The sequence below is a fragment of the Eschrichtius robustus genome, chromosome 13 (assembly GCF_028021215.1).
Source record: "Eschrichtius robustus isolate mEscRob2 chromosome 13, mEscRob2.pri, whole genome shotgun sequence".
NCBI classification, from domain to species: Eukaryota; Metazoa; Chordata; class Mammalia; order Artiodactyla; family Eschrichtiidae; genus Eschrichtius; species Eschrichtius robustus.
The window spans coordinates 102,391,027-102,414,124 of record NC_090836.1 but is presented as its reverse complement, the minus strand read 5'-3'; the positions used below and the strand labels follow the sequence as shown (position 1 = coordinate 102,414,124).

The following is a 23,098-nucleotide window of genomic DNA, read 5'->3' as shown; positions in this document are numbered from 1 at the left end:
TCGCGGGGCGAGGCAGGGCGGGGGGGAGGGGGGGCACGGCCCGGAAGGGGCGATGGGAGGGGCTCAGAGACGCCAAACTGCCCGAGGGGGTGCAGGGGCCGAGGTCGGTCTTGGGGTGGGCCTTGGGGGGAGGGTCTGGAGAAAGTGGGCGCAGGGGTGGAGGGGCCGGCGAAGGTCGAGGCGGAATCCCGAGAGCCGTTTGAGGAAGAGCTTGGCCGGAGTCGGAGGTCACCGGAGGCTAGACGCTTGGGGTGGGCGGGGCCGGAGCGGACCGGGAGTTGGAGGGTGGGGAAGGGAGCCAGCCCGGTAGGTCCGGGGCCGGAGGTCAGAGGAGGGCGGCCCGGGGCGTGGCCTGGGGCGGGTACGGGGTGAGGCCTGGCGTGCCAGGGGCGGGGTCTAGCTGATAGGGGGCGGAGCCTGGAGCCGGTGGCGGGACCTGGATGGCTGGGGTGTGGCTTGAGGGCGGGCAGGGGCGGGGTGGGCAGCTACCGGGGGCGGGGTCCGGATGGCCTGGGGGCGGGGCCGGGCGAGGCCGGGCGGGGCAGGCGGCGGCCTGGAGGCGGGCGGGCGGTGTCGGCGACGCGGAGGTGCGCTCGCCTCACTGGACTCGGCGGGAGGCGGCGGCGGCGACGCGCACAAAGGCGGATTGTGGCTTCACTGGTGCGCGCGGCGGGCGGTGCCGGGGCGGGGGCGGCGGGGCGCGCCGGGGGCCCCCGCGGGCGCGGCGCGGGCGATGAGCCGGGGCCCGGCATGGCCTCCGCGCGGCCGCCGGGCCGGGCCTGCGCCTCGGCGCCCGCGCCCGCGGGGCTCCGGGCCGGGCCGCCCGCCCTCCCCTCCGCCGCCGCCGCCGCCGCCGCCTCCCCGGAGCCTGCGGGCGGCGCGGAGGCCGAGGAGCGCTCGCTGCAGCACATGCTGCGCGCCATAGCCGAGGAGCGCGGCCGCCTGAGCCTACGCCGCGAGGTCTGCGGCCTCGGTGAGTGGGGTCGGCCGGGGTCGAGGCCGGGGCCGCCGCGTCGTCGGGGTGTGCGCGCCTCTGGGTGTCTCTGCGCGTCTCTGTCTCTGCGTGTGTCTCTGTCTCTGCGTGTGTCTCTGGGGCTCCCTGCGTGTCGCATCCCCCTCACGCCCCCGGCTCCCTGCGTCCGGCTGTTTACTGTGCCTCCGCGTCTCCGTCTCTGATTTTGGTCCCAAGAGCGGTCCGGCACGCTCGCGTCCCTGTGTGTCTGTCTCCCGGGTCACTCGGCGTCTCCCTCTGTCTGTCCATCCGGGCGTCTGCCCGTCTCCCTCCTTCCCCTCCGTGGCTCCGCCAGGCCTCTTCCTTCTCCAGGAAGCCCTCCCCGGGGCCTCAGTGCCGCTGCAGGGAGTGCGGGCGCTGGCTCTGGGGAGACCCGGAGCCCGACATGGCAGGGCCGGGGCCCCGTGGGCTCCGGGCAGACCTCCCTGCCAGCTGCCCCGGCCACCGTCCCAGCTCGCCGGGAGGGCAGGTCTCCGGCGTCCCAAAGCCTTTGTCTTCCCGCACCGTTCTCTTTGCACATTGGCTCTAACTGGGGACCTGTTGGACCGTCGCCCCCTGAACCCACCCGCTTGGCAGCGGGAGCGGGGCCGGCCGCCTCTCTGGGTGTGACGCTGCTCTAAGGAGGCCCTAAGTCCTAGATGGGCCGGTGACGTGGGGTGGAGGTGCCCCGTGTGGTCTGCGAGAGCCTGGGGCTCCAGGTGTAGGTGGGGTCTCCCGGCGTGGCTGGGCGTGAAGTGATGGCTACTGACGGATCGTGTTCAGACTAAAGCCCGAGGAGGCCGTTTTCTCTCTGAAAAGACCCCTCCCTTCTTCCTGCAGGAATGACTTCATACCACGTTCTCAGCCACCCCCCATCCCCACCCTCATCCCCAGTCTGGGCTGGGGCTGTCTGAGGGGGCGACAGCATTTTGTGGAGAAGGGAATGTCAACGTTGGAGATTCTGCCAGACCCACTCCCCTTCATTCACCATTGGGGAAACTGAGTCCCAAAGAGCCAGCGCATCCCCACCTAAGGTCACAAGGCATTCCAGGCCCCTCAGCAGGCCACACCCTGGAGGCTGGAAGACGAGAGGAAATAAATTTGCGTCCTCCTTTTTGCAGGAGGCAGACTTGGTACAAGACACTTCCCCTCAGCAGGTCTCAGCCCAGCCTGCCCTGGAACGAAGCTTTCCTCAAGCATGGGGGTGGGGGCGTCTACAGGCCGGGATGGATGAGGATAGAGGTTCTCTGGTCTCTTCTGAAAAGGTGTCACTAATTAGTTTCGAGCAGAAATGGAAGGGTCCTCATTCGTTCATTCAGCACATGTTCATGCCCGCCTGGCAGGCCGCCTGTCACCTGGCACAGAGTGTCTGAGAGGGGAGGGGTCGGAGGGACCATTGCTTAGGCTCCTCAGCCCTGTTGGCTCAGCAGCTCTGGGCACCCCTCACTCCCCTGTCAACACGGTCCTACTGTCCTCTGAGCATCTCTCTGCCCTGTTAGACAGTCCCTGCCCCCAGGAGCCTGCAGTGCCACCCCCTAAGAACAATAATTTGCTGTAGCACCTGGCATTTCCTGAGCACTCAGTATGTGCCAGGTGCTTTATGCAGGCTCTGTCAATTTGATACTGACCTTGCCAGATACAGGAACATTATCTGCACTTCACCGATGAGGAGCCTGAAGTCAGAGAGGCAAGAGACTAGCCCAGGGACAGCCTGCGAGGAAGCTGTATAGCTGGGATTGACCCCTGGTCAGTGTGACCCCAGTGCCTGTCCCCCCAGATGTCCCAACCAGGCCTTGCTGCACCTACTGCGCTGCATCTGGGGAGGGGACCTGCCCATAGTAGGCCAACGGCACAGCCTGGTGGTTGCACTATTTCTGTGTCTCCCCTCCTGCCTCTAGTTCCCCCTCACACACGAGCTCTTCCCATCTTACCACCCCCAGCCCCTCAGGACTCAGTCCCTGTAGTGCTCTGATGCGCTGCACTTTTCTTTCTGCTCTTTTCTGCGCCTGGAAAGCTACCTCCTACTTAACCTGCCCTGCAAACACGTGCAGGTCTCCCTTCAGGCCTCAGAGCTCATGCTGCCCCCCGAGGACCCTTCCTCCACACCCTGCCCTGCTGCCTGTGCTCTCTTTGTACCGGGTTCGCGTCCGGTGGACGAACGGACGACTGTGGCACTGATGGTCTGTGTGGCTGTCTCCCCAGTTAGCAGGTGACCCCCCCCCCCCCACCCCAGGGCATTGCCCAAGTCTGAGTCTCCTCAGTGCGCAGCACGGGCCCATGCAGAGCAGAGCCCCAGGGCACACTCAGCAGATGAATGAGAGGATTACTTTCTGGACTGGGGAAGGAAGGGTGTGGATGGGCAAGGAAGTTGGAAACCTAAAGTCTTAGAAGGGCTCACGTTGCCCGTCTCTCTCATTTTTCAGATGAGAAATGTGTTCAGAGAGGGGCAAGCTAAACAGTGACTTCACGCCCAAAGTAGAGTTAGGACAGGATGACTGGCCCGAGCGCCCAGGCGTGAACCCAGAATGCGCTCCCCAAAGCACTTGTACCATGTCACCTGCTCATCTCCACTTTGCAGCTGGGACAACCTGTTACATTTATGAATTAACTTAAACCTCCCAGATTTTTGTTGTTGTTGTTTAATTAAAGCTTAGGTTGTTCAGGACTAACCTCAGGTTGTTTTGAAGGTATAAGGGAGCCTCTGGGGGAGACGCTTGACCCTGGACAATCTGTTGTCATTTCTTTTATTTATTTATTTATTTGGCTGCGCCGGGTCTTAGTTGCAGCATGTGGGATCTAGTTCCCTGACCAGGAATTGAGCCCGGGCCCTCTGCATTGGGAGCACAGAGTCTTAGCCACTGGACCGCCAGGGAAGTCCCTCTTTATTTAAAAAATAAATGTATTTATTTTTGGCTGCGTTGGGTCTTCGTTGCTGTGCGCGGGCTTTCTCTAGTTGCGGCGAGCAGGGGCTACTCTTGGTTGCAGTGCGCGGGCTTCTCACTGCGGTGGCTTCTCTTGTTGTGGAGCACGGGCTCTAGGCACGCGGGCTTCAGTAGTTGTGGCTCACGGGCTCTAGAGCGCAGGCTCAGTAGTTGTAGCGCATGGGCTTAGTTGCTCCGTGGCATGTGGGATCTTCCCGGACCAGGGCTCGAGCCTGTGTCCCCTGCATTGGCAGGCGGATTCTTAACCACTCTGCCACCAGGGAAGTCCCTCTGTTATCATTTGAGTCACAGTGTCTGTCTATGAGATGGGAGAAAGCGACTACCCCCCTCTCCCTGCCCGCATTGTCTCTTGGTTGCATGATGAAAAGTACCTTGGAGATCCAGACCTGATTTTTGAATCTTGTCTACTGTGGCCTCTGCAGTAGAAGCATTTTTTTGAGGACTTGCTCCGTGCCAGGTGGGGGGATCAGCCTTGATCCGTGCTGCGTGGGGTGTGGGTGCAGTTGAGTGGGGAGAGAGAGCCAGATAAACAGGTGACTTGGCTGAAGTAAAAATCCTGCTGGAAGCAGCCTGGGCTGTGGCCACTCTGAGCAGGATTTTGGTGTTTTATCCACAGGAAACTGCCTGTGATTCCAGGTAACAGGTGAGCCAGGCTGATGGCTGAGGCAGCCTGTGCAGGGCTCCAGAATCTCTGAGTTGGGAAGAATCAGGTGGTCCAATGCCCAGATGTTGTGTGATGCAGACGTCTGGACCAAAGGTGGAGATAGCCTGACACTTCCTCCTGGGGCTCGGGCCTCCTAATGGGCCCTGGACGTCAGCGCACGCGTGCTGTGTGGGCAGGCTCCCTTCACAGGGGCAGCACGCCCCTGGCGTTTGGTCAAGTCACGTGGACACGACCCGGGTCTGAGTGGCGGAGGGACGCTGTGAGTGGAGGGACCTTCCCCCTGCTGCTTGTATTGGGCCCTGCCTAGGCTGAGCGTTTTATTTTATTTTATTTTTTCAATTTATTTTACTTTATTGTTTTTTCCACTGGCCGCGGCTGGCTTGCGGGATCTTAGTTCCCCGACCCGGGGTTGAACCCGTGCCCTTGGCAGTGAAAGCGCAAAGTCCTAACCACTGGCCTGCCAGGGCAGTCCCCAAGGCTGAGCATTTTAGAGCTGTTTATTCTTGGGCTCTCGCCCCCGTTTAGGTGGCCTAGGGAATTTTCTCTCTCTTTGGAGTGCTGTGGGACAAAAGGAGTGTTTCACATTCACCATTTCCTTTTATCGTCAAAATAATCCTCTAAGGTAGGTATCATTAAACTGTTCTCTTTGTCCTGGTGAAGAAGCACAGGTTTAGAGGTGAAGTAACATGCCCCCAGTCCCATGGCCAGTAAGTGGCAGAATCTGTTTGAGCTCTTAGCAGGGGTGAAGCCCTCACACCCGTCCTCGGGTGCGTGTGGCCTGGCCACCATAGGTGTGCTCAGCTGCCTGGCACGAGGTGGGCTGAGGAAGGGCCCAGGTCGAGGTGTGAGAGGTTGTGAGGGGCACAGAGAAGGGGGCCACCTCGGCCGACCAGGGGGGGTTCGTGCAGGCGTGGCCTTTGAGAGGGGGCTAGGGTGGGCAGGACTTGCCTGGAGGAGCGGGGAGGCTTGAAGCCTGGCTGTGGGAGTTGAGGCTGGAGCGGTGTTTGGGGCTCCGAATGCCCGGCTGGGACTTTGGTGTTCGCTTGGCCTGGCCTTCGGCAGCTTGGCGGGTGTTTGACTCGTGGACCGGCCGGCACTGGAGAGGCCGTTAGCACGAGGGGTGCTGCTCACGTGCCGTGTGCCAGCCCCGCTGGACCTGCAGCAGCACCTCCTATGGAGGCAGGTTCCGTTATCAGCCCATTTTGCAGATGAGGAAACCAAGCTTCAGAGGGGAAAGTGACTCACCCAAGGTCATGTAGCTGGGAGGTAGCAGAACTGGGGTTCCTGGGGTTCCAGCCGAGGCATGTCAGGTGCCAGTAGCCATCCTGCAGAGAGTTCTGGAATGAGCCAGAGGAGTACGGGGGAGACTGCCTTCCTGTGAGCCTCACCTCTGTGCTGAACACCTACACGTGTGAGGCACCTGACACCACCCTGTGAATCGGGAAGGGGACCTTGCATGCTCGGCCCAGCCCTCTGTCTTGGCTCGGTGCAGTGTAGCTGGGCTCAGTGGTGGGCGGGGGATGTTCGTGGGAGGTGTGGCTGGAAGGGAAGACCGGGGGCCTAAGCACGCCACGCCACCGTTTGGAGCTTCTGGGTCCTCATCTGTAAAGTGGAGACAGCAGAGTCTGTAGGGTCATGGAAATTGTCTGAGAAGTGACAGGCACAGCCTCATGCCGCCCCGTGAGGACTGCAGGAGACGCGGCAGGAACAGACCCAGCACAAGCCCTGGCACGGCGTTGACCCTCTATGCTGTTGTTGTTATAAAGGACACAAACATCTGGCCCTGTGCCTGCACGTGGAATCAGGGTTGGATTCAAGCTCTGAAGTTCAGACTGCTTTGCAGTGGCTGGGGCCAGTTTCTCTGGGTTCCCCGGGGGCCCCGGGCCCTCTGTCCCCAAGGCAGGCAGAGCTAGTTCTGGGGCAGTGCAGCGGGGAGGAAGTGTGGCCGTTTAGAGTGGCAGTGGTGTCTCTTTCGGTTCCTGCGCCTATTTTTAAGGCCTGTGGGTTCCGGCCTCTATCCGTTTCTGGGGCTGGAGCAGCCCGGGCCGCTGCCGGTGTGGTCCCCTCCCAAGGCAGGGACTCTGCATCCTTCCAGAGAACGCTGAGGACTCTGGACCTCGCACTCTAAGGAGACTGAGGGTCATGGCTACAGGGATTCTTGGCAAAGCGAGAGGGCCATCAGCTGTGTTGGCACCCTCGCCCCTCCCCTGGCCTGGGCGCCAGTGCCTGCTCTGCCCCTTCCCTGAGGCCTCGCACAAGCCGTGCCCCCTCCTTGCAGCGTTGGCTCCTTATTTACATCTGCCTCCTTCACTGGGCCGGGCGGCCTCAGGAATACCAGCCAAGCCACGAGACCACTGCAGAGAAGCCCCGAGCAGGACTCTTGTTAAAAAAAACAGCGTCAAAGTTCCCAGACAAATTTTTTCCAATTAGAAAATGTTACATGTACAATATGGAAACTGGAAAATATAAGAGAACGGAAAAAAATTACTCATCGTTCCAATCATGCAGTCACACTATTAACTTTGCAACATCTTGCTTTCCAATCTTTTTAAAGCCCCTTTAAAGAATACTTGATATTCTATGCATAAAGTTTCTTAATCATGCTTTCTCACTTAAAATTCCTAAAACATTTTCCGTGTTGTTCAAACTCTAAACATTATTTAAATGATACAGGATAGTTGAGTGGATGTGCCATAATTTACTTAATTGGTTTTGTCTTGTGGGAAACTTAGCTTGGATCCTGTTTTTCACTCTTATAAATAGCTTGCAACAGGCCTCTTCATTTGTGCGAAGCTTTCTGCATTTGGATGACTTCTTTCGGCTGCCAACCTGGGAGGCCATTTCTTAGAGGCTGCTGTCTGACCCCCAAGGCAGAACTAGGGCCATAGGTGGATGTGACGGGTGGCAGACAAATGTTTACCAAACTCATAGAGAACTTTGTTATTTATTTATTTATTTGTTTATTTATTTTAATTTTTGGCCATGTCGGGTCTTAGTTGCAACATGTGGGATCCTCCGCTGCAGCACATGGGCTTCTCTCTAGTTGCAGCGTGTGGCCTCAGTAGTTGTGGCGCGTGGGCTTAGTTGCCCCGCCCGCGGCCTGTGGGATCTTAGTTGCCTGACTGGGGATCGAACCTGCATCCCCTGCATTGGAAGGTGGATTCTTAACGACTGGACTATCATGGGAGTCCCATGGAAAACTTTCTGAATCATTGGCATTGGTACAAACAGGAAGAAAGGTGAGTGGTGGGTGACGGCTTCCTGGCACCCGGGTGTGCCAGCTGCTGAGAGAGGATCCAGCCTCAGACGGGGCTTGGGGCCGGGTGCCCGCTGGTCGGTGATTCTCCAGGCCGGTCTTCTCCCTGGGATTCCAGGCTTGCCTGCTGAGCGGGGGAGGCAGGGGCCCTTTGTCCTGCAGCTGGGGACAGGGAGGCCTGGGAGCTGAGTGGACCCAGGCTGCTTCTCCCCTCCAAGACCCTCTCACTTCCAGCTCTGGGCGGCCCCTGTCTGCCCAGCCTCGGGGACAACAGACGGTGGCCCCTGGGTCAGCACGGGTGCCAGGCTGCCTGTGCCCAGACCCTGTGGGTGCAGTGCAGGCCTTGGTCCTGGCTCTTACCCTCCGGGGGCTAGTGTGGGCGGGGAGACAGTGCTGGGTGTGACGGGCAGCCCTCCAGTCCGTCCTCTCGCGTGCTGCTGCGCGGCTTTGGGACAGGTGTTCTTCCGAGAGCGGACCTGACGTCCCTCTGCCTGACGTCGTGCCCTCCTGCCGTCGGGGCTGATCTGGCAGTTTGCTCCCCACCTCCTGGTTTTGGCTTGGGCAGCAGAACATCCTCAGGGTCACAGCCATCCTGGGGGAGCCGAGATGGACAAGAAAGATCCAGAATTCAACCAGCCTGTCGCTGTTGCTGTGCGGACAGGTGGGTGAAGCTCAGAGGGGGCCCTGGCAGACTGAGCACCAGAGCCAGCATGCCTGATGGGCCCTCCCGCCTGTTGTCTCGGTTCAGGTAAAGAGATCGAGGCCCACTGGGGGCAGGGCAGGGTGTCCTTATTTTCCGTGTGCAGTGACCGGGCTGGGGTGTGGAGGGAGAGAAGCACAAGGAGGCCCCTCAGGGCCCAGTTGGCTGCAGCAGGAGCTGAGAGGTTGTTGGTGAACCTGCAGACGAGGGGTCAGAGCGTCTGGGGGCCGAGGTAGGGGCCGCCCAGCTGGGGGAGGACCCTCTGCACGGTCCAGGCCATGCAGGATGAGCATCAGCTCACTTGGGAGGAACCACCTTTTTAATATTTACTTATTTATTTTTATTTATTTGGCTGCGCCGGGCCTCAGTTGCGGCATGTGGGATCTTTTTTAGTTGCAGCATGCGGGCTTCTTAGTTGCGGCATGCGGGATCTAGTTCCCTGACCAGGGATCGAACCCGGGTCCCCTGCATAGGGAGCGTGGAGTCTTAACCACTGGACCCCCAGGGAAGTCCCTAAAAAGGGAGTCTTGTGTCTGATGGGGTACAAGACAAATACCCGGTTAGCCTGACTCTTTTAAAGCAATGGTCCCCAACCTTTTTGGCACCAGGGACTGGTTTCATGGAAGACAGTTTTTCCATGGACCGGAGTGTGTGGGGGGGATGGTTTGGGGATGATTCAAGCACACTACATTTATTGTGCACTTTATTTCTATTATTATTACATTGTAATATATAATGAAATCATTATACAACTCACCATAATGCAGAATCAGTGGGAGCCCTGAGCTTGTTTTCACTTGCCACTCGCTGATAGGGTTTTGATATGAGTCTGCAGGCAATTGATTTATTACGGTCTCTGTGCAGTCAAACCTCCCCGCTGATGATAAGCCGTATTTGCAGCCACTCCCCGGCGCTAGCATCACTGCCTCACCTCCACCTCAGGTCACCAGGCATCAGATTCTCATAAGGAGCTCCCGACCTAGATCCCTCACATGCACAGTTCTGGTTCGAACCTACTGGGTTCACGCTCCTATGAGAATCTAATGCCGCCACTGATCTGACAGCAGGTGGAGCTCAGGCGGTAATGCGAGCGATGGGGAGCGGCTGTAAATACAGATGGGGCTTCGCTCGCTCACCTCCTGCTGTGCGGCCCGGTTCCTAACAGGCCACGGACCGGTAGCAGTCCATGGCCCGGGGGTTGGGCCCCCTGTTTTAAAGGATATGTTCTTTGCCTCCCGTGAATGACCAGTGGGTACGTGAGAAGTGTCTCTTGGCAAAGTGAAAAGGAGAGGGGCTTAATTTTTAGTCCTGTAGTTGGAGGTGCTGTCGCTGTTTATCTGTAGTGTAAAAATCCTTTGGTTTGGGACGAGCTTTGAATCTTGACTGTTTACACTTGGGACAACGCTTACGACAGAACAAATGAGAAAAGCAGAGTACAAACTACCCTTTACGAGGAGCGGGTCTATCAAGATCATCAGGAAAAAGCCCAACTTTTACAAAGGGCTCTGCTGCGTCCTCACTGGTGCTCACAGCTGCTGAGCGGAATCGTGGGCGGCTCTTGTCTCTGTTTACAGAGGGGGATTGAGGCTCAGGGTGACGGGGACCTCGAGTGAGGCGGGCCTGGGCTTCTGCCTTCTCATTCTTTCTGGAACGTTGCTCACGGGCACCATTGCAGCCGCACCACCACCCAAGACCCAGTTGATTGCTCACCTTTTCTGTGCTCTCCACCCCTCTCTCCGTGTACATTTTTAGGTAACTGTAGTCACTGTTGCCTCCCTCGTGCAGGCCATAGTGACTGAGCATCCGGGGATGCAGAGCTGGATGGGCTTGGCCCTGCGTCCTGGGGCTGAGAGCTTCCCCGGGAGATGGTAGTGGCAGGTGGGTAGAGGGTAACCGATCGTGCTGCCCCCTGATCCCGCCCACACCCATCACGGACCAGCCCCCACTGCTGACTGCCCTCGGACACCCGTCTCCCCAGAGTGTGTCACCTCCAGCTCAGCCTGACCAAGACTGGGCAAGGGTCAGCCCTTCTTCACCCGCACCTCCAGGTGTGGCCGAGTTCTGTCTGACCTGAGCCATCCCTCATCCCCACCTGGGTCACCTGTGGGCTGGACTGCACCAGCCCCCGCGCCTGGTCCTCTGTCCCACCACGGCTGCCACTCCTGACTGTCATACTCTGCTGCTTACACCCCTAAAAACCTCTGAGGCCTACAAGTCAGAGTTCAAGATCCTCTGTGACCTGGCCCTGCTGACAGCTAAGCCCCAGCCATGCGAGTCTTCTCGGGGGGCTCCTCCACACTTTGCCACTCTGTCGCCCCGTCTCTCAGGGGAGCCTCACCTCTCAGTTCTCGGCTCAAGGGCCCGTCTGGCCCTTTCCTGACCCCTTGAGAGGATCAGCTGGGCCCCCCCCCCCCTTTGTTCTTGACGGCGCCTGTACCGATTTCTGCTATCAGTCCTGTGGCACTGCATAAACTCCTGTGTGTGACTTCCTCTCCATCACCCCCTGGGGTCCCCTGCAGGGTCATTGGCACTGGCTCTGCATCCCCTGTGCCAGCTCAGGGGGGGACTGATGGTGGAGCGAGGCCCAGGGAAGGGGCTGTGAGGGGAGTGTGGGTGATGAATCGATGGGTTGGTATCTGTTGAGTGAAGAGGGTGGTCATTTCTTGGGGAGGTAGCCCTCAAGTGGGGCAGTCCTCACGGGGGGTCCTGCCTGGGCAGAGACAGAGCAGGGAAGAAGGCAGAGGAGGCTCAGAAATTAATTTTCCCTGAATGCTGTGTCACGTTGGGGAAGTCACTGCAGCTCTCTGGGCCTCCGTTCTCCTGGCAGAGTAGGACTGATTACTGCCCTGCGTCCACCTCGGGCAGAGGTCAGCCTCCAGACCTAGAGCATCAGAGAGTGTCACGGAGGCTGCCTGTGACAGGTGACGGCCCTGGGTCAAGTCCACGGGGCCTGTGGGAGTCGCTGTGGGCAGGGCCCTTCCCCCTTCCAGCTCTCAGTTTCCTCTTAGGTAAAATGGGGAGAGGAAGGTTGACATGGACCACTGTTCACAGCCCGTGGTTCTGGGATGTGTGGTCAGCAGTCCACAGGCATTACTGCCTAAAACCGAGCCACTTGAGAAAAGCAGGGCCAGTTACACTGCACCTCAGGGAGGTCAGTGCTGCTCTGTGCTCTGATTCAGGGACAAGGGAAATGAAATAGGAAGAAGCAGAAGTAGGAAGAATTGCATACGCCACCCTGCAGCCCAAAGATGGAAATAAGAACCGGTCGTCCCACCACCCAGAGCTACACCGTCACCCTCGGGGCTTTAGGTTTCATACCCGCCGAGCCCCCCGGCTCTGTCTGCAGGTCCGTCCTACCGATCCGCAGCATCTGGTGGCTGGTGCTGCCTCGGGTGGTCCCCAAGACTGCGCCCCCTGCCAGGAGGTGGGGGCCTAGCGTTCCAGCTTCCCCCTGACCCGGGGAGGAGGGAGCTGCCCCCCAGTGGGGCTCATCAGCTCTTGCTCAGCTCCTGGGAGCCCTTGTCCCGCCCCACTCCCTGTGGCAAACCCCAAGGAGTCCGCTTAGGCCGGAGCTGCTGAGCCGCGCAGGGAGCAGGGATGGGGTCATCTCAGGCCGGGCACGTGTCTGGGAGCCTCCCTGCAAGTCCGGCTGCCGCCCGTTACTGCAGGCCCAGCACTGGTCGTTCCCATAGCAGCCCGTGGTGAAGGGGGGTGTCACCCCTGCCGGCAGACGAAGAAGATGAGACTCAGAGAGGGGAAGGCCCTCGTTCAGCGTCCCAGGTAGTCAGTCTGGGTTCTGGGCCCAGCTCTCCTGGACTGGAGGCTGTGGCCTGTCCCTCTCACGCTTGGACATCCATCTCTCCAGGTAGAGGCATTTGGCGCCTTTTTTTCCGTGTGGCTTCGCCCCGGTCTAGTGTATGAAGAAGAGCCCCGCCCCCTGGTTGTCACAGAGAAGGAGGTCTTAGAAGAAGCGAGAATAAAGGAGGGAAATGAAAGAGGAGGCAGGCTTGGGAGTGGGCCTTCCTGGGGAAGGAGCTGCGGGTGGAATTGAGCAAGGGAACCAAGACCCCAGGAGCGAGGAGAAATGAGACAGGCGGCCCCTGGGGGAGGGGTGGGACGTGTTTGGAGGGACTACGCTAGGTGACATTGAAGGGAGAACACCTGAGGGGCAGGTGTCCTTTGGGTCTGCCCAGGGGCTGGGGGGAGGGGGACTTGAATCCTAGCTTCACGCAGTGTGTCATCAGCTTTGCATCCTGGCACATTGGAAGCGCTCGGTAAACGGCCTGGAGCCCGAAGCCTGCAGGAGTAGGCGCTGGGGCACAGCGGTGAGCAAGACAGTCCCTTCCGCCTGGACTCACTGGGTGGGCTGGTCCAGCTGTGCCTGGTCCCCAGCTCTGAGCCTGGTCTGCGGGCCAGGATGGGCGCACCAACACGGCCTGGGGTTGCTGGGTTTCAGCATCTGCTGTGGTGCAGCGGTGGGAGCGGGTGGGCTGTGAGCCTCTTGCGGTGCTGGCCAGGCTTCTGGGCTTCTGTCACGCGCCTCGTGCTGCGTGGCGCGGTGGGGTGGGGGCAGGAGGAGGTGGAACAGGGACCAGGGCAGTGATCAGGGCGGTGACCAGGTGATCGCAGCCCAGGAAGGTGGGGAGGGTGGGCGGGAGGCGGGAGCTGCAGTGGCTGGGTGGCAGCTTCTGTCGGGGCTGGGGCACCTGTGTGGGTGTCCACCGAAGATCCCTCCGGAGAACGGCACCTCGTCTTGGAGGCCCGTTTATGTGTCACAGCAAAACAGTGAGTCAGGAGTTTGAATAAGGCCATGTCGGTGATGAGCTCCTAGGAGATGGGAATTTGAATGTGGAGCTCCTGTTTTGGCCTGATAACTGCTTAGGCAAGATCGAAGCCCTCTGGGAACAGTTGGTGGGGAGCGAAGTAGCCGCAGTCCTGTGACGGTGGCCGCAGGGCTGCAGGGGTTTGCAAGCATTGCTGTTCTGGAGAATGCAGAGGATTGCTTTTGGGAACTGTGGGCCGTGGGAACTGAAGCCTCACCCTTGAAAGTGACCTTGAGGTCGGGGTCCGGGTTTGTTTCTCACTGCACCTGCAGCCTCAGGTAATGCCCAGCACAGAGCAGGCTCCAAGTGGGTGCTGAACCCGACTTGGATTCCAGTGCCAACTCCCATTGTGATCTTGCTAGGTAACCAGGACCGAGGGCCTCCTGGGGGTGACCTGAGGGCCGTAAGGATTAAGGATTAAGGATTTCGCAGCATGGCTTACATTGTGAGAAGGGACAGTGGCTTTGGGCTGCGTTTTAAAGCCGCTGTGGTGCTCTCTGAGTAAACTGGAAAACCAGAGTGTGTTACAGTCGCGCGGTTATTTGTTCAACATTCACTGACTCCCGCTGTGGGCCCTGCCCTATGGTGGGTACCTGGTCACCCTGCCAGTGAGGTGCCTTGTCATGGTGGGAAGGGACACATTAGTGTGCTGGTGTGACAGGCTTAGAAGGCAGCTCTGGGCCGTGGTCTGGCTCTGCCACGTGCCAGCAGTGTGACATCAGACAAGTGAATCAAACCTTGAGCCTCGATTTCCTCATCAGTTAAATGAAGGTAGTAACGTTATCTCACAGGGTCTCTGTGAAGATCAAATGAGGTAAAGTGGCTCAGGTGCGTCAGGGGAGGTGCGTGGGGCGGGTGGTGGGAACAGGCCCCAGGGACGTGATGGCCGAGCTGACGTGCACAGGCCGGGTTGGTACGGGCCTAGGGCCCCGTGGTGCGGTCCAGGAAGACTCCATGGTGAGGGGCGGGGTGGCCTGAGGATGCGCAGGGTGTTTGGTCAGGGATGAAGGGAGGGGCTGCAGCATGGGGGACCACAGCGCAGACTGGAGGGGCTGTCTGGAGGGCCTGGCTCATCTGGGGAAGGAGGCTCGACTTTTTCCTGGAGAAGAAGGGGGCCAGGCAGGTGCTGGGCTCTCCTGACCCGGCCACCTTGCGTCCTTGAGACCCCGTGCTTCCCTTAGGCTGGAGCGGAGGACCCGCCTGGCCTGTGGGATTGCTCACGTTGGGGACCCGTCTGACCGGTACTTCTCCATCCAAGTGCCTCATCAGGGCAACCCTGGGCCTCCCTGGGCAGCTTCTTTGTCTTTTGTGCCCTGAGGGAGGGTCTCCAGCCCACGAGGGGCACTGAGAGGCACGAGTTGATGAAAGGCCTATTGAGGGGCCACAGAAGCCTATTCATGCTGCCCTGGCTGCCGGGGGGCGGAAGCGGCCAAGGGCTGCCTTGGACTCTCCCCAGAGAGGCCAGTTGACCCCCAGCCTTTGGGAGGGGCCAGGCTGAGCCGAGGCTGCTCCTGAGCCAGGCGGTTCTCAGGAGGTCCCTCTCGGGGCCCTTGGCCCAGGTGGCCCTTGGACAGGCTGGGCATCGGGCATCTACAGGCCGCGGGTCATACCTCTGCCCCTTCCTTCTCCCCACACACAGCAGAGAGACTCTGTCTCAAACCCTTCAGGGGTCCCCAGTCCTCTGAGGATAAACACAAAGCCCCCAACCCAGCCAGGAGGCCCTGTGAGGTCGCGTCCTCTCCAGCTCGGGCTCCCACGTGGCATCCTGGCTTCTGGACCCTTTCCCTATCTCGGCCTCACCGGGAGGACCTTGGATGCTGTTCCCACCCCCCCACCAGGAAACTCCCCTCCTCAGGGCACGCTCCCTGACGCCCCAGCGAGGCGCAGCGCCTGTCGTGCAGGCTCAGGGAACACAGCCTGCCCTCCCGACCCTCACGAGGCAGCCGTCCTGCTTGTCTGTGTGAGTTGTTGATAAATCCTCCTCCCCCTCAGCGCCAGGTAGGCGGGGTCCGTGCTCGATTCTGCTCCCCGTCCCACCCAGCACTGAGCACCCCGCCTTGAGTGGTGGCACTCGGGAAATGTTTGCTTCAGCTTAAGCAAGATGTGGATGGCTGGGTTCAAGTACCAGCTCCAGCCGAGGTGAGGCTGGTAGGTGGTTAGCACGGTGCCTGGCACACGGTGAGCCCTCGGTGCTGTTTAGATGCACAGCATATTATTAATACACTACAAAATGTTTGAAAAACAGGAAAAAGTTGTAATTCCACCACTCTCAACACTAACCTCTATGGGCGTTTGGGTTCAACTTCCTTTCAGTCTTTCTTCTTAGGCATTGTTTTAAAAAAGCAATTTCCTTCCTTCAAGCATTGTGTACAGTTTCTGTGGCCTGCTCTTCGTTTTTTGCTGTTCTTTTTTTTTAGCTTTCTATCATAAGCATTTTCCCAAGTAACTGCATTGTGATTAAAAATGTTTGTTACTCTTGGAATAGGTAAACATGGTCAGGGCACAAAATTCAGAAGGTCTGAGGAGAGTCATAGAGAAAAGGCCAAGACGCCTTTCTCCTCCCTGGCCTCTCTCCAGAGGCCGTGATAACACTGGCAATGATGTAAATAACACTTGCTGACCCTGGGCCCCTGCTCAGTGGCAGCCTGGTTGGGCTTCGAGGGTATCAACTAATTAAAAACTCCGAACAGCCCCGAGGGTTGGGCTCCATTATCCCAGTGCCCCAGCCTCTCACCCCACAAGCACTTAGGTCATTATGAATGATTCACTTTTATATGAAAAACCTCTAATATTGTTAGCTCCTCATATTTTCCCTCGCTTCGTTTACCCGAGATCTTTCCTTAGCAGCACAGATAGAGCTGCTTCAATTCGTGTTTGAAAGCTACACGGTATCCCATTCTGTGAATGATCTCTCATTTATTTAGTTACTTTCCTGTTGATGGGACCATTCCAGTACTTTGTAAGCAGTGCTGTTGGAATTACAGAATTTCACACGGGCAGATGGAAGACTAGGAAAAACCCCTCAGGGGAGGAATTGCTGGGTCAAAGGGAGAAGCAGTTGTGGTTTTGTTGCCCAGCGGCTCTCATTACAGATTTCATCAGTTTATTATCCTGCTGCCTGATATGAAGTCCCCATTTCTCCACACCCTCTTCAGCATGGAATGTTGTCAGGTGTTTTGATTTTTTTTACATCTGATAGGTGAAAAATAGAATTGTGTAGTTTTCATTTACATGTCTCTGATTGTGTGAAGCTGAGCATAGTTTCCTGTCTTAGAAGACATTTATATCTCCCTTTGCCTTTCCGTCCTGTTTCATTTTATTATGCAGTGTATGAAACTTACTTGTTAAGAAAATTAACCCTCATTTAAGAGTTCCAGTGATTTTTCCAGTGTGGTGTTTGTTTTTGCCTTTGTGGTGTGTGGGGTTTTTTTCCCTATGGAAATTTTTTATGTTGTTTGATTTATCTATCATTCTTTTCGTTTTTCTTTTATTTATTTTTTGTCTTTTCTTGTTTTTTGGGTTTTTTTTTTGTTTTTTTTAAAAATATCATTCTTTTCTTTGACAGCCTTTGTGTTCTACTCAGAAAGGCTTTCCCCTTTCTGAGAGAATAAAAAAATTCACTCAAGGTTTATTTGATTTTCTTATGATTTTACTTTTGGCATCAGAAGTTTTTCTTTTTTGGAATTGGTTTTGACATGACCAGGGGCCCAACCTTATTCTTTTTCCTCAGCTGACCAGTTGTTCCAAGACCAACTGTTTAACTGTCTTCATCCTACAGATTGGAAGGATGAATATTTATATAAACTAAATTACCATGTATTTTCATTCTGCTTTTGTACTTTCTATTCTGTTCTGTTGATCTAATTGTGTACCAGTACCACCTTGCTTTCATTAATCACTCGGTTCATTTCATTCATTCACTTAATTAGCCAATATTTATTGTTTCCTATAGGCCAAATACTATTCTAGGAGCTAAGTGTACAGCAGTGAACAAAACAATCAAAGAAGGAAAATGCTCTGTTAAAAGCGATCTGTTCTAGTAAGGCAGGTGCTGGCACACCATGGCCCCAGGCCACCTCCAGCCTGCTGCCTCTTTTTGTAAATAAACTTTTATTGGGACATAGCCATGCCCATTTCTTCAGGTATCGCTATGGGTGATTTTGTAGTTGAGACAGGACCGTGTGGTCTGCAGAGCCTAAACTATTTTCTATCTGGACCTTAACAGAAAAAATTTGCTGGCTCCTGTACTCAGGAAAGACTGAGAGCAAAGAAGACAGGTAAAAAATATATGATGCTATACAGTGATAGGTGCTATGGAGAAAAATAAAGCAGGAAGTGGGGTAGGGACTGTTGGGGTGGATTTACAATTTTAAACAGGGTGGTTTGGGAAGGCCTCCCTGAGAAGGTAGGTGTTTGAGAAAGGAGCCAAGGGGAGGTGAGGACGTCAGCCTCGTGGAGGATTGAGAGCAGGGGCGTGGCAAGAGCTGATTCAAGCATGGGGGCCAGTTAGGGAGCTGGGCAGGAATAGAGGCAGGAGATGGTGGTGCTTGGCCCCGGTGCCAGAGTGGTTTGTGAGAAGTGGTTGGATTCCAGGTACATTTAAAGGTAGAATCAGTGAAACGATGCAGAGATGAAGTCAGAGAGTTCTGCAGGAAAGCAAAAAACAAAAGCAAAAAACAATGGTAGAATTTAACAAATCTGTAAATTAACATATCTGTCCAAGTAAGAGAGGACTGAAAACTTTCCGCTGGAGACAGCTTCTGGTGAGACAGTAGCTAGAGGTGATGTGGGATTAAGGGAGGGTTTTTGATTTGTTTCCTTAAAGTTGGGTGACTCTTGAGTTCTTTCTTAGGGTTAGAAGTGAAGAAACTAATCCATGGTAGCTTAGACAAAAAGAAATTTATTAAAATAACCAACAAAGGGGCTTCCCTGGCGGTCCAGTGGTTAAGAATCCGCCTTCCAGTGCAGGGGACGCGGGTTCGATCCCTGGTCGGGGAACTAAGATCCCACAAGCCGCGGGGCAGCTAAGCCCACGCGCCGCAACTACTGAGCCCACGCACCTCAACTAGAGCCCATGTGCTGTAAACTACAGAGCCCACGCGCTCTGGAACTCGCGCGCCACAACTACAGAGCCCACGCGCCCTGGAGCCTGCATGCCACAACTAGAGAAGAGAAAACCCGCACGCCACAACTAGTGAGAGGCCCGCGCACCACAACGAAGAGCCCGCATGCTGCAATGAAAGATCCCGCGTGACTCAACGAAGATCCTGCGTGCTTCAACTAAGACCCAACATAGCCGAAACTAAATAAGATAAATAATTTTAAAAATTTAAAAAATTTTAAAAAATTAAAAAAATAAAATAACCAACAAAGGCCTACTATATAGCACAGGGAACTATACTCAGTATTCGTAATAACCTATAAGGGAAAAGAATCTGAAAAAGAATATATACACACATATACGTACATGTATATATAACGGAATCACTTTGCTGTACACCTGAAACTATACTTCAATAAAAAAATTTGTAAATTTTTTACAAATTTGTAAAATCAACTATACTTCAATAAAAAAATTTAAAAAAATAAACAAAATTTTTGGCTAACAATCTGTAGAAGAGTTGAAAACTAAAGCCTCCAGAAGACTAGGAATGCCCAATACTAAGGACTTGAGTGGCCCCACTGTCTCCATCTCCTATCTCCGCTCTCTCTGGCCCTTTTCTGTCTTGCAAGTCGACCTCGTCCACGTGGCAGGACAGGCAGCCAACAGTCTGTGGGTTTTTTGTTTGCAACACGGAAGGGTTGTGTAGTTTGGGTTGATGGTGACATGAGGATTTAGCTTTCTAGTATGTTTTAATATCTGATAAGAATCATGATCCCACATCACTCTGAATTTTCCTGGCTGTTCTTATTTTAAAACATTCTCTTGGCATTTTCTATTGGGTCATGCTAAATTAATAGATCAAATTAGGTAGAATTGCTCCCTCTATGATTTGAATATTCTATTATTGTTATGCTTGCCATGGTGATCTGTGATCAGTGATCTTTGACGTCACTACTGTAAAAAGATTATGACTTACTGAAGACTCAGATGCATATGCCTACATCTGGGACCTTGGAAAGAATATGAGTGGCAGGGTTTGAGCCCCAGATGCTATCGAGCCACTGGATTGCCAAGCTTCAGTTGCCTTATTTTTAAACCAAAGACTGAGGTTTTAAACTAAACTGAGGTTATCCCCACCTCATCAAGTGGCCATGAAGAGGTAACAGGTGAAAGGGCTTTATAAACTGTAGAGTGCAGGGCAAACATGAGCCGTCAGCACTGTCCGTGCTGTTGAACTGTTGGCACGATTACATCCCCCATTCAGTGTCATGCAGAATGAGGTAGAGAATCTGTGGCCGGGTGGTTGTAGAGCCCGGAGCTGGGCGTGGGAGGCATGGGTCCTAGTCCTCACACAGCTGCGTGCCTTCTCCCACGCGTCCCCAGAGTCACTAGTCTATAAAGGGCTCTCCCAGTTCTGAAGTTCAAAGCCGGTAACTTGTGAAAGCAGGTCACTCACTGCAGGCAGGGGAGGCGGCTGGATCCCCGTAGTCCCATTTGGAGCTGGCAGATACCAGTTTTTCTGATAGAGCCCATCCTCATTATTCATGGATTCTGTATTACAGATTTACCTACTCACAGAAATTTATCCATAACCCCGAAGTCGTCAGTACCTTTGGTGCTTTTGTGGTTAATCGCAGACGTGTGCAGAGTGGTGGGAAACTCTGAGTCATCCGAGGTAGGTGCACGGTCCCAGCTGAGGTTGAGCAAGGTGACGCCTCGCCTCCTTGTTTCAGCTCATCATTTTTGTGGTCTATTTAGTGCCATGTATTTGCATTTTTGTGCTTTTTGGTGGTGATTTTGCTGTTTAAAGTGGCCCCAAGCGTAAAGCTGAAGTGCTGTATAGTCCCAAGCAAGAGAAGGCTGTGATGGGCCTTATGGAGAATATGCATGTTAGATAAGCTTCGTTCAGGCACAAGTTATAGTGCTGGTGTCCTGGAGTTCAATGTTAATGACCCAACTGTATATTAAATAAGGTGTCTTTAAACAGAAACACACGTAAAACAAGGTTATATATATTGATCGGTCGACGAAAATGTAACCAGAGACTTGCAGGAACGCAACCCTGTATTTCCCTAGGAGCAGTGGTTCGGTATTTGCTAAGTCAGTGTTTGCGGCTACTTCATAGAACATAACTACCATGGATTACGAGAACAGATTGTGAGGACCACAGCCCAGCAGGGAGCAGCCTGGGGGCATGGAGCTGTCCGTGGTGCTGCCCCAGTGAGTGGCTCAGCATCTGGGGCTGCATCTCTCCCATAAGTCTATCATCCACTGGATTCAAGGGTCCAGAAACTTGCTGCCCCTGCGGCCAGATGGCAGGGAGACAGGGACGGAGAGAGTCCTGGAGATTAGGGAGCTCTCTGCTGGACTGGCGGCTCCCAGGGTTTATGACCCAGGGGATTTCTTGCCGGACAGGTCTTGGGAAAAGCTGGTACTGATTTCACAGGCCACACAAGGGTCCAATTACCCCTCATGTGTCTGTTCACACAGTTACTGCACTACGTGGTTTAGGGACACGGGCAGGTTTGGGATCCATGACCTCATCTGAGCGAGCCACACTGCCGACAGAGACACACAAAGCAGCAGTGCAGAGGGTCCCCACGAATGTACATGTGGACAGAACTTTACAGCTTACGAAGGACTTTCGTATTGGCCTCTCCCCCTGTCCCCCCGTCCTCACCGTTGGTTCTGGGAGGGTGGCAGGTTAGAGCCCTCTGACAGATGGAGTTCCTGGGATCCAGAGGGGTCCAGTGGACACCTGGTTGGGGAGGAGGAGAGTCAGGACCTGAACTCAGATATGTTTGGCTGTAGATCCGCACACTGTACTGTGCTTCCACGAGTCTGAACTCTCTCCCTGACCTTGACCCTTCCTAGCTTTTGGACTTGGACTGTCTCCTATCCCACCCTCCTCTCCTCCCTCTGAAGATGGGGAGTCCCTTCTCTATCCCCCTTCTCTCACTTTAATGAGCCTTATGACATTCATCAAAAGTCGTACATTCATGGGAAAAAGTGGTATCATCTTACTATTAAAAATATTAAAAGTAAAAAAAAAAAAGAGGGACTTCCCTGGTGGCGCAGTGGTTAAGAATCCACCTGTCAATGCAGAGGACACGGGTTCAAGCCCTGGTCCGGGAAGATCCCACATGCCGCGGAGCAACTAAGCCCGCGTGCCACGACTACTGAGCCTGCGCTCTAGAGCCCACGAGCCACAACTACTGAGCCTGCATGCCACAACTACTGAAGCCTGCGTGCCTAGAGCCCGTGCTCCGCAACAAGAGAATCCACTGCAATGAGAAGCCCGAGCACCACAATCAAGAGTAGCCCCTGCTCGCAGCAGCTAGAGAAAAGCCCGCGTACAGCAGTGAAGACCCAATGCAGCCAAAAATAAATAAATAAATAAATAAATATTTTTTTAAAAAAAAGAAGTAAAAATAAAGAAAAAAGAAAACATATTTCCTGTGAGGTTCAGCAGCTCCTGCCTTTCGGGTGTGTGATGTATGTAGTTGTGGTCAGTGTGTGTACAGCTTGAGCTTCTGCTCTTTCACCAAACGTTGTATTACACACATTTCCATGTACCTACTTGCCTTCATAGGCATCCTTTTAAAAGACTGATGGAGGGCTTCCCTGGCGGCACAGTGGTTGAGAGTCTGCCTGCCAATGCAGGGGACGCGGGTTCGAGCCCTGGGCTGGGAAGATCCCACATGCCGCGGAGCAACTAGGCCCGTGAGCCACAACTACTGAGCCTGCGCGTCTGGAGCCTGTGCTCCGCAGCAAGAGAGGCCGCGACAGTGAGAGGTCCGCGCACCGCGATGAAGAGTGGCCCCCGCTCGCCGCAACCAGAGAAAGCCCTCGCACAGAAACGAAGACCCAACACAGCCAAAAATAAATTAAATAAATAAATAAAAGACTGATGGAGGGGCTTCCCTGGTGGTGCAGTGGTTGGGAGTCTGCCTGCTAATGCAGGGGACGCGGGTTCGAGCCCTGGTCTGGGAGGATCCCACGTGCCGCGGAGCAGCTGGGCCCGTGGGCCACGGCTGCTGAGCCTGTGCTCCGCAACAAGAGAGGCCGCGATGGTGGGAGGCCCGCGCACCGCGATGAAGAGTGGCCCCCACTTGCCGCAATTAGAGAAAGCCCTCGCACAGAAACGAAGACCCAACACAGCCATAAATAAATAAATAAATAAATAAATTTATTAAAAAAAAAAGAAAGACTGATGGAGATTAGGTTTAGTACATACAGCATAATTTACCTAGATTAAATGTCAATAATTGCAGAATATTATTTTCTTTTTCTCCTTCCTTATTATGATTATTGTTGTTACATTATTTGCTCTCATTAATACAGAGGGAATGTCTTTGTGCATAAGGCATTTATTTACTTTACTCCTATTTTTTCTTTTCCATAAGATAGAGTCATAGAAGCAGGAAAATGCTCATTTGCTTTTCACAAAGGATATAGTGATTTTTGTTCTCTAGCCATATATGAGAGTTCCCAGTTCAATGTACTCTTGCCAGCTTTGGCTGTCATAACTTTTTATCAACTTTATTGGAGTATAATTTATGTAAAGTAAACTGTGTCCATGTAAAGTAAGTAATTGGATGAGTTTTGATGGTTGTGA

At 54.8% G+C, this 23,098-nt stretch overlaps 1 protein-coding gene across 3 annotated transcripts in view; it reads left to right on the top strand.

Moving 5' to 3' along the window:
- The first annotated feature begins 838 nt into the window (after nt 1-838).
- The window catches only part of KIAA0930 (KIAA0930 ortholog), a 46,208-nt gene continuing 23,948 nt past the window's right edge, over nt 839-23,098 (top strand). The window contains exon 1 of one of the 3 annotated variants that reach the window (XM_068559891.1): nt 839-973. In XM_068559891.1, coding sequence (XP_068415992.1) covers nt 910-973 — 64 coding nt within the window. In that variant the 5' untranslated portion in view covers nt 839-909. Of the gene's footprint in view, nt 974-20,079; nt 20,156-23,098 lie in introns of those variants that run through there. The other 2 variants (XR_011075926.1, XM_068559892.1) reach the window with 2 other exon arrangements.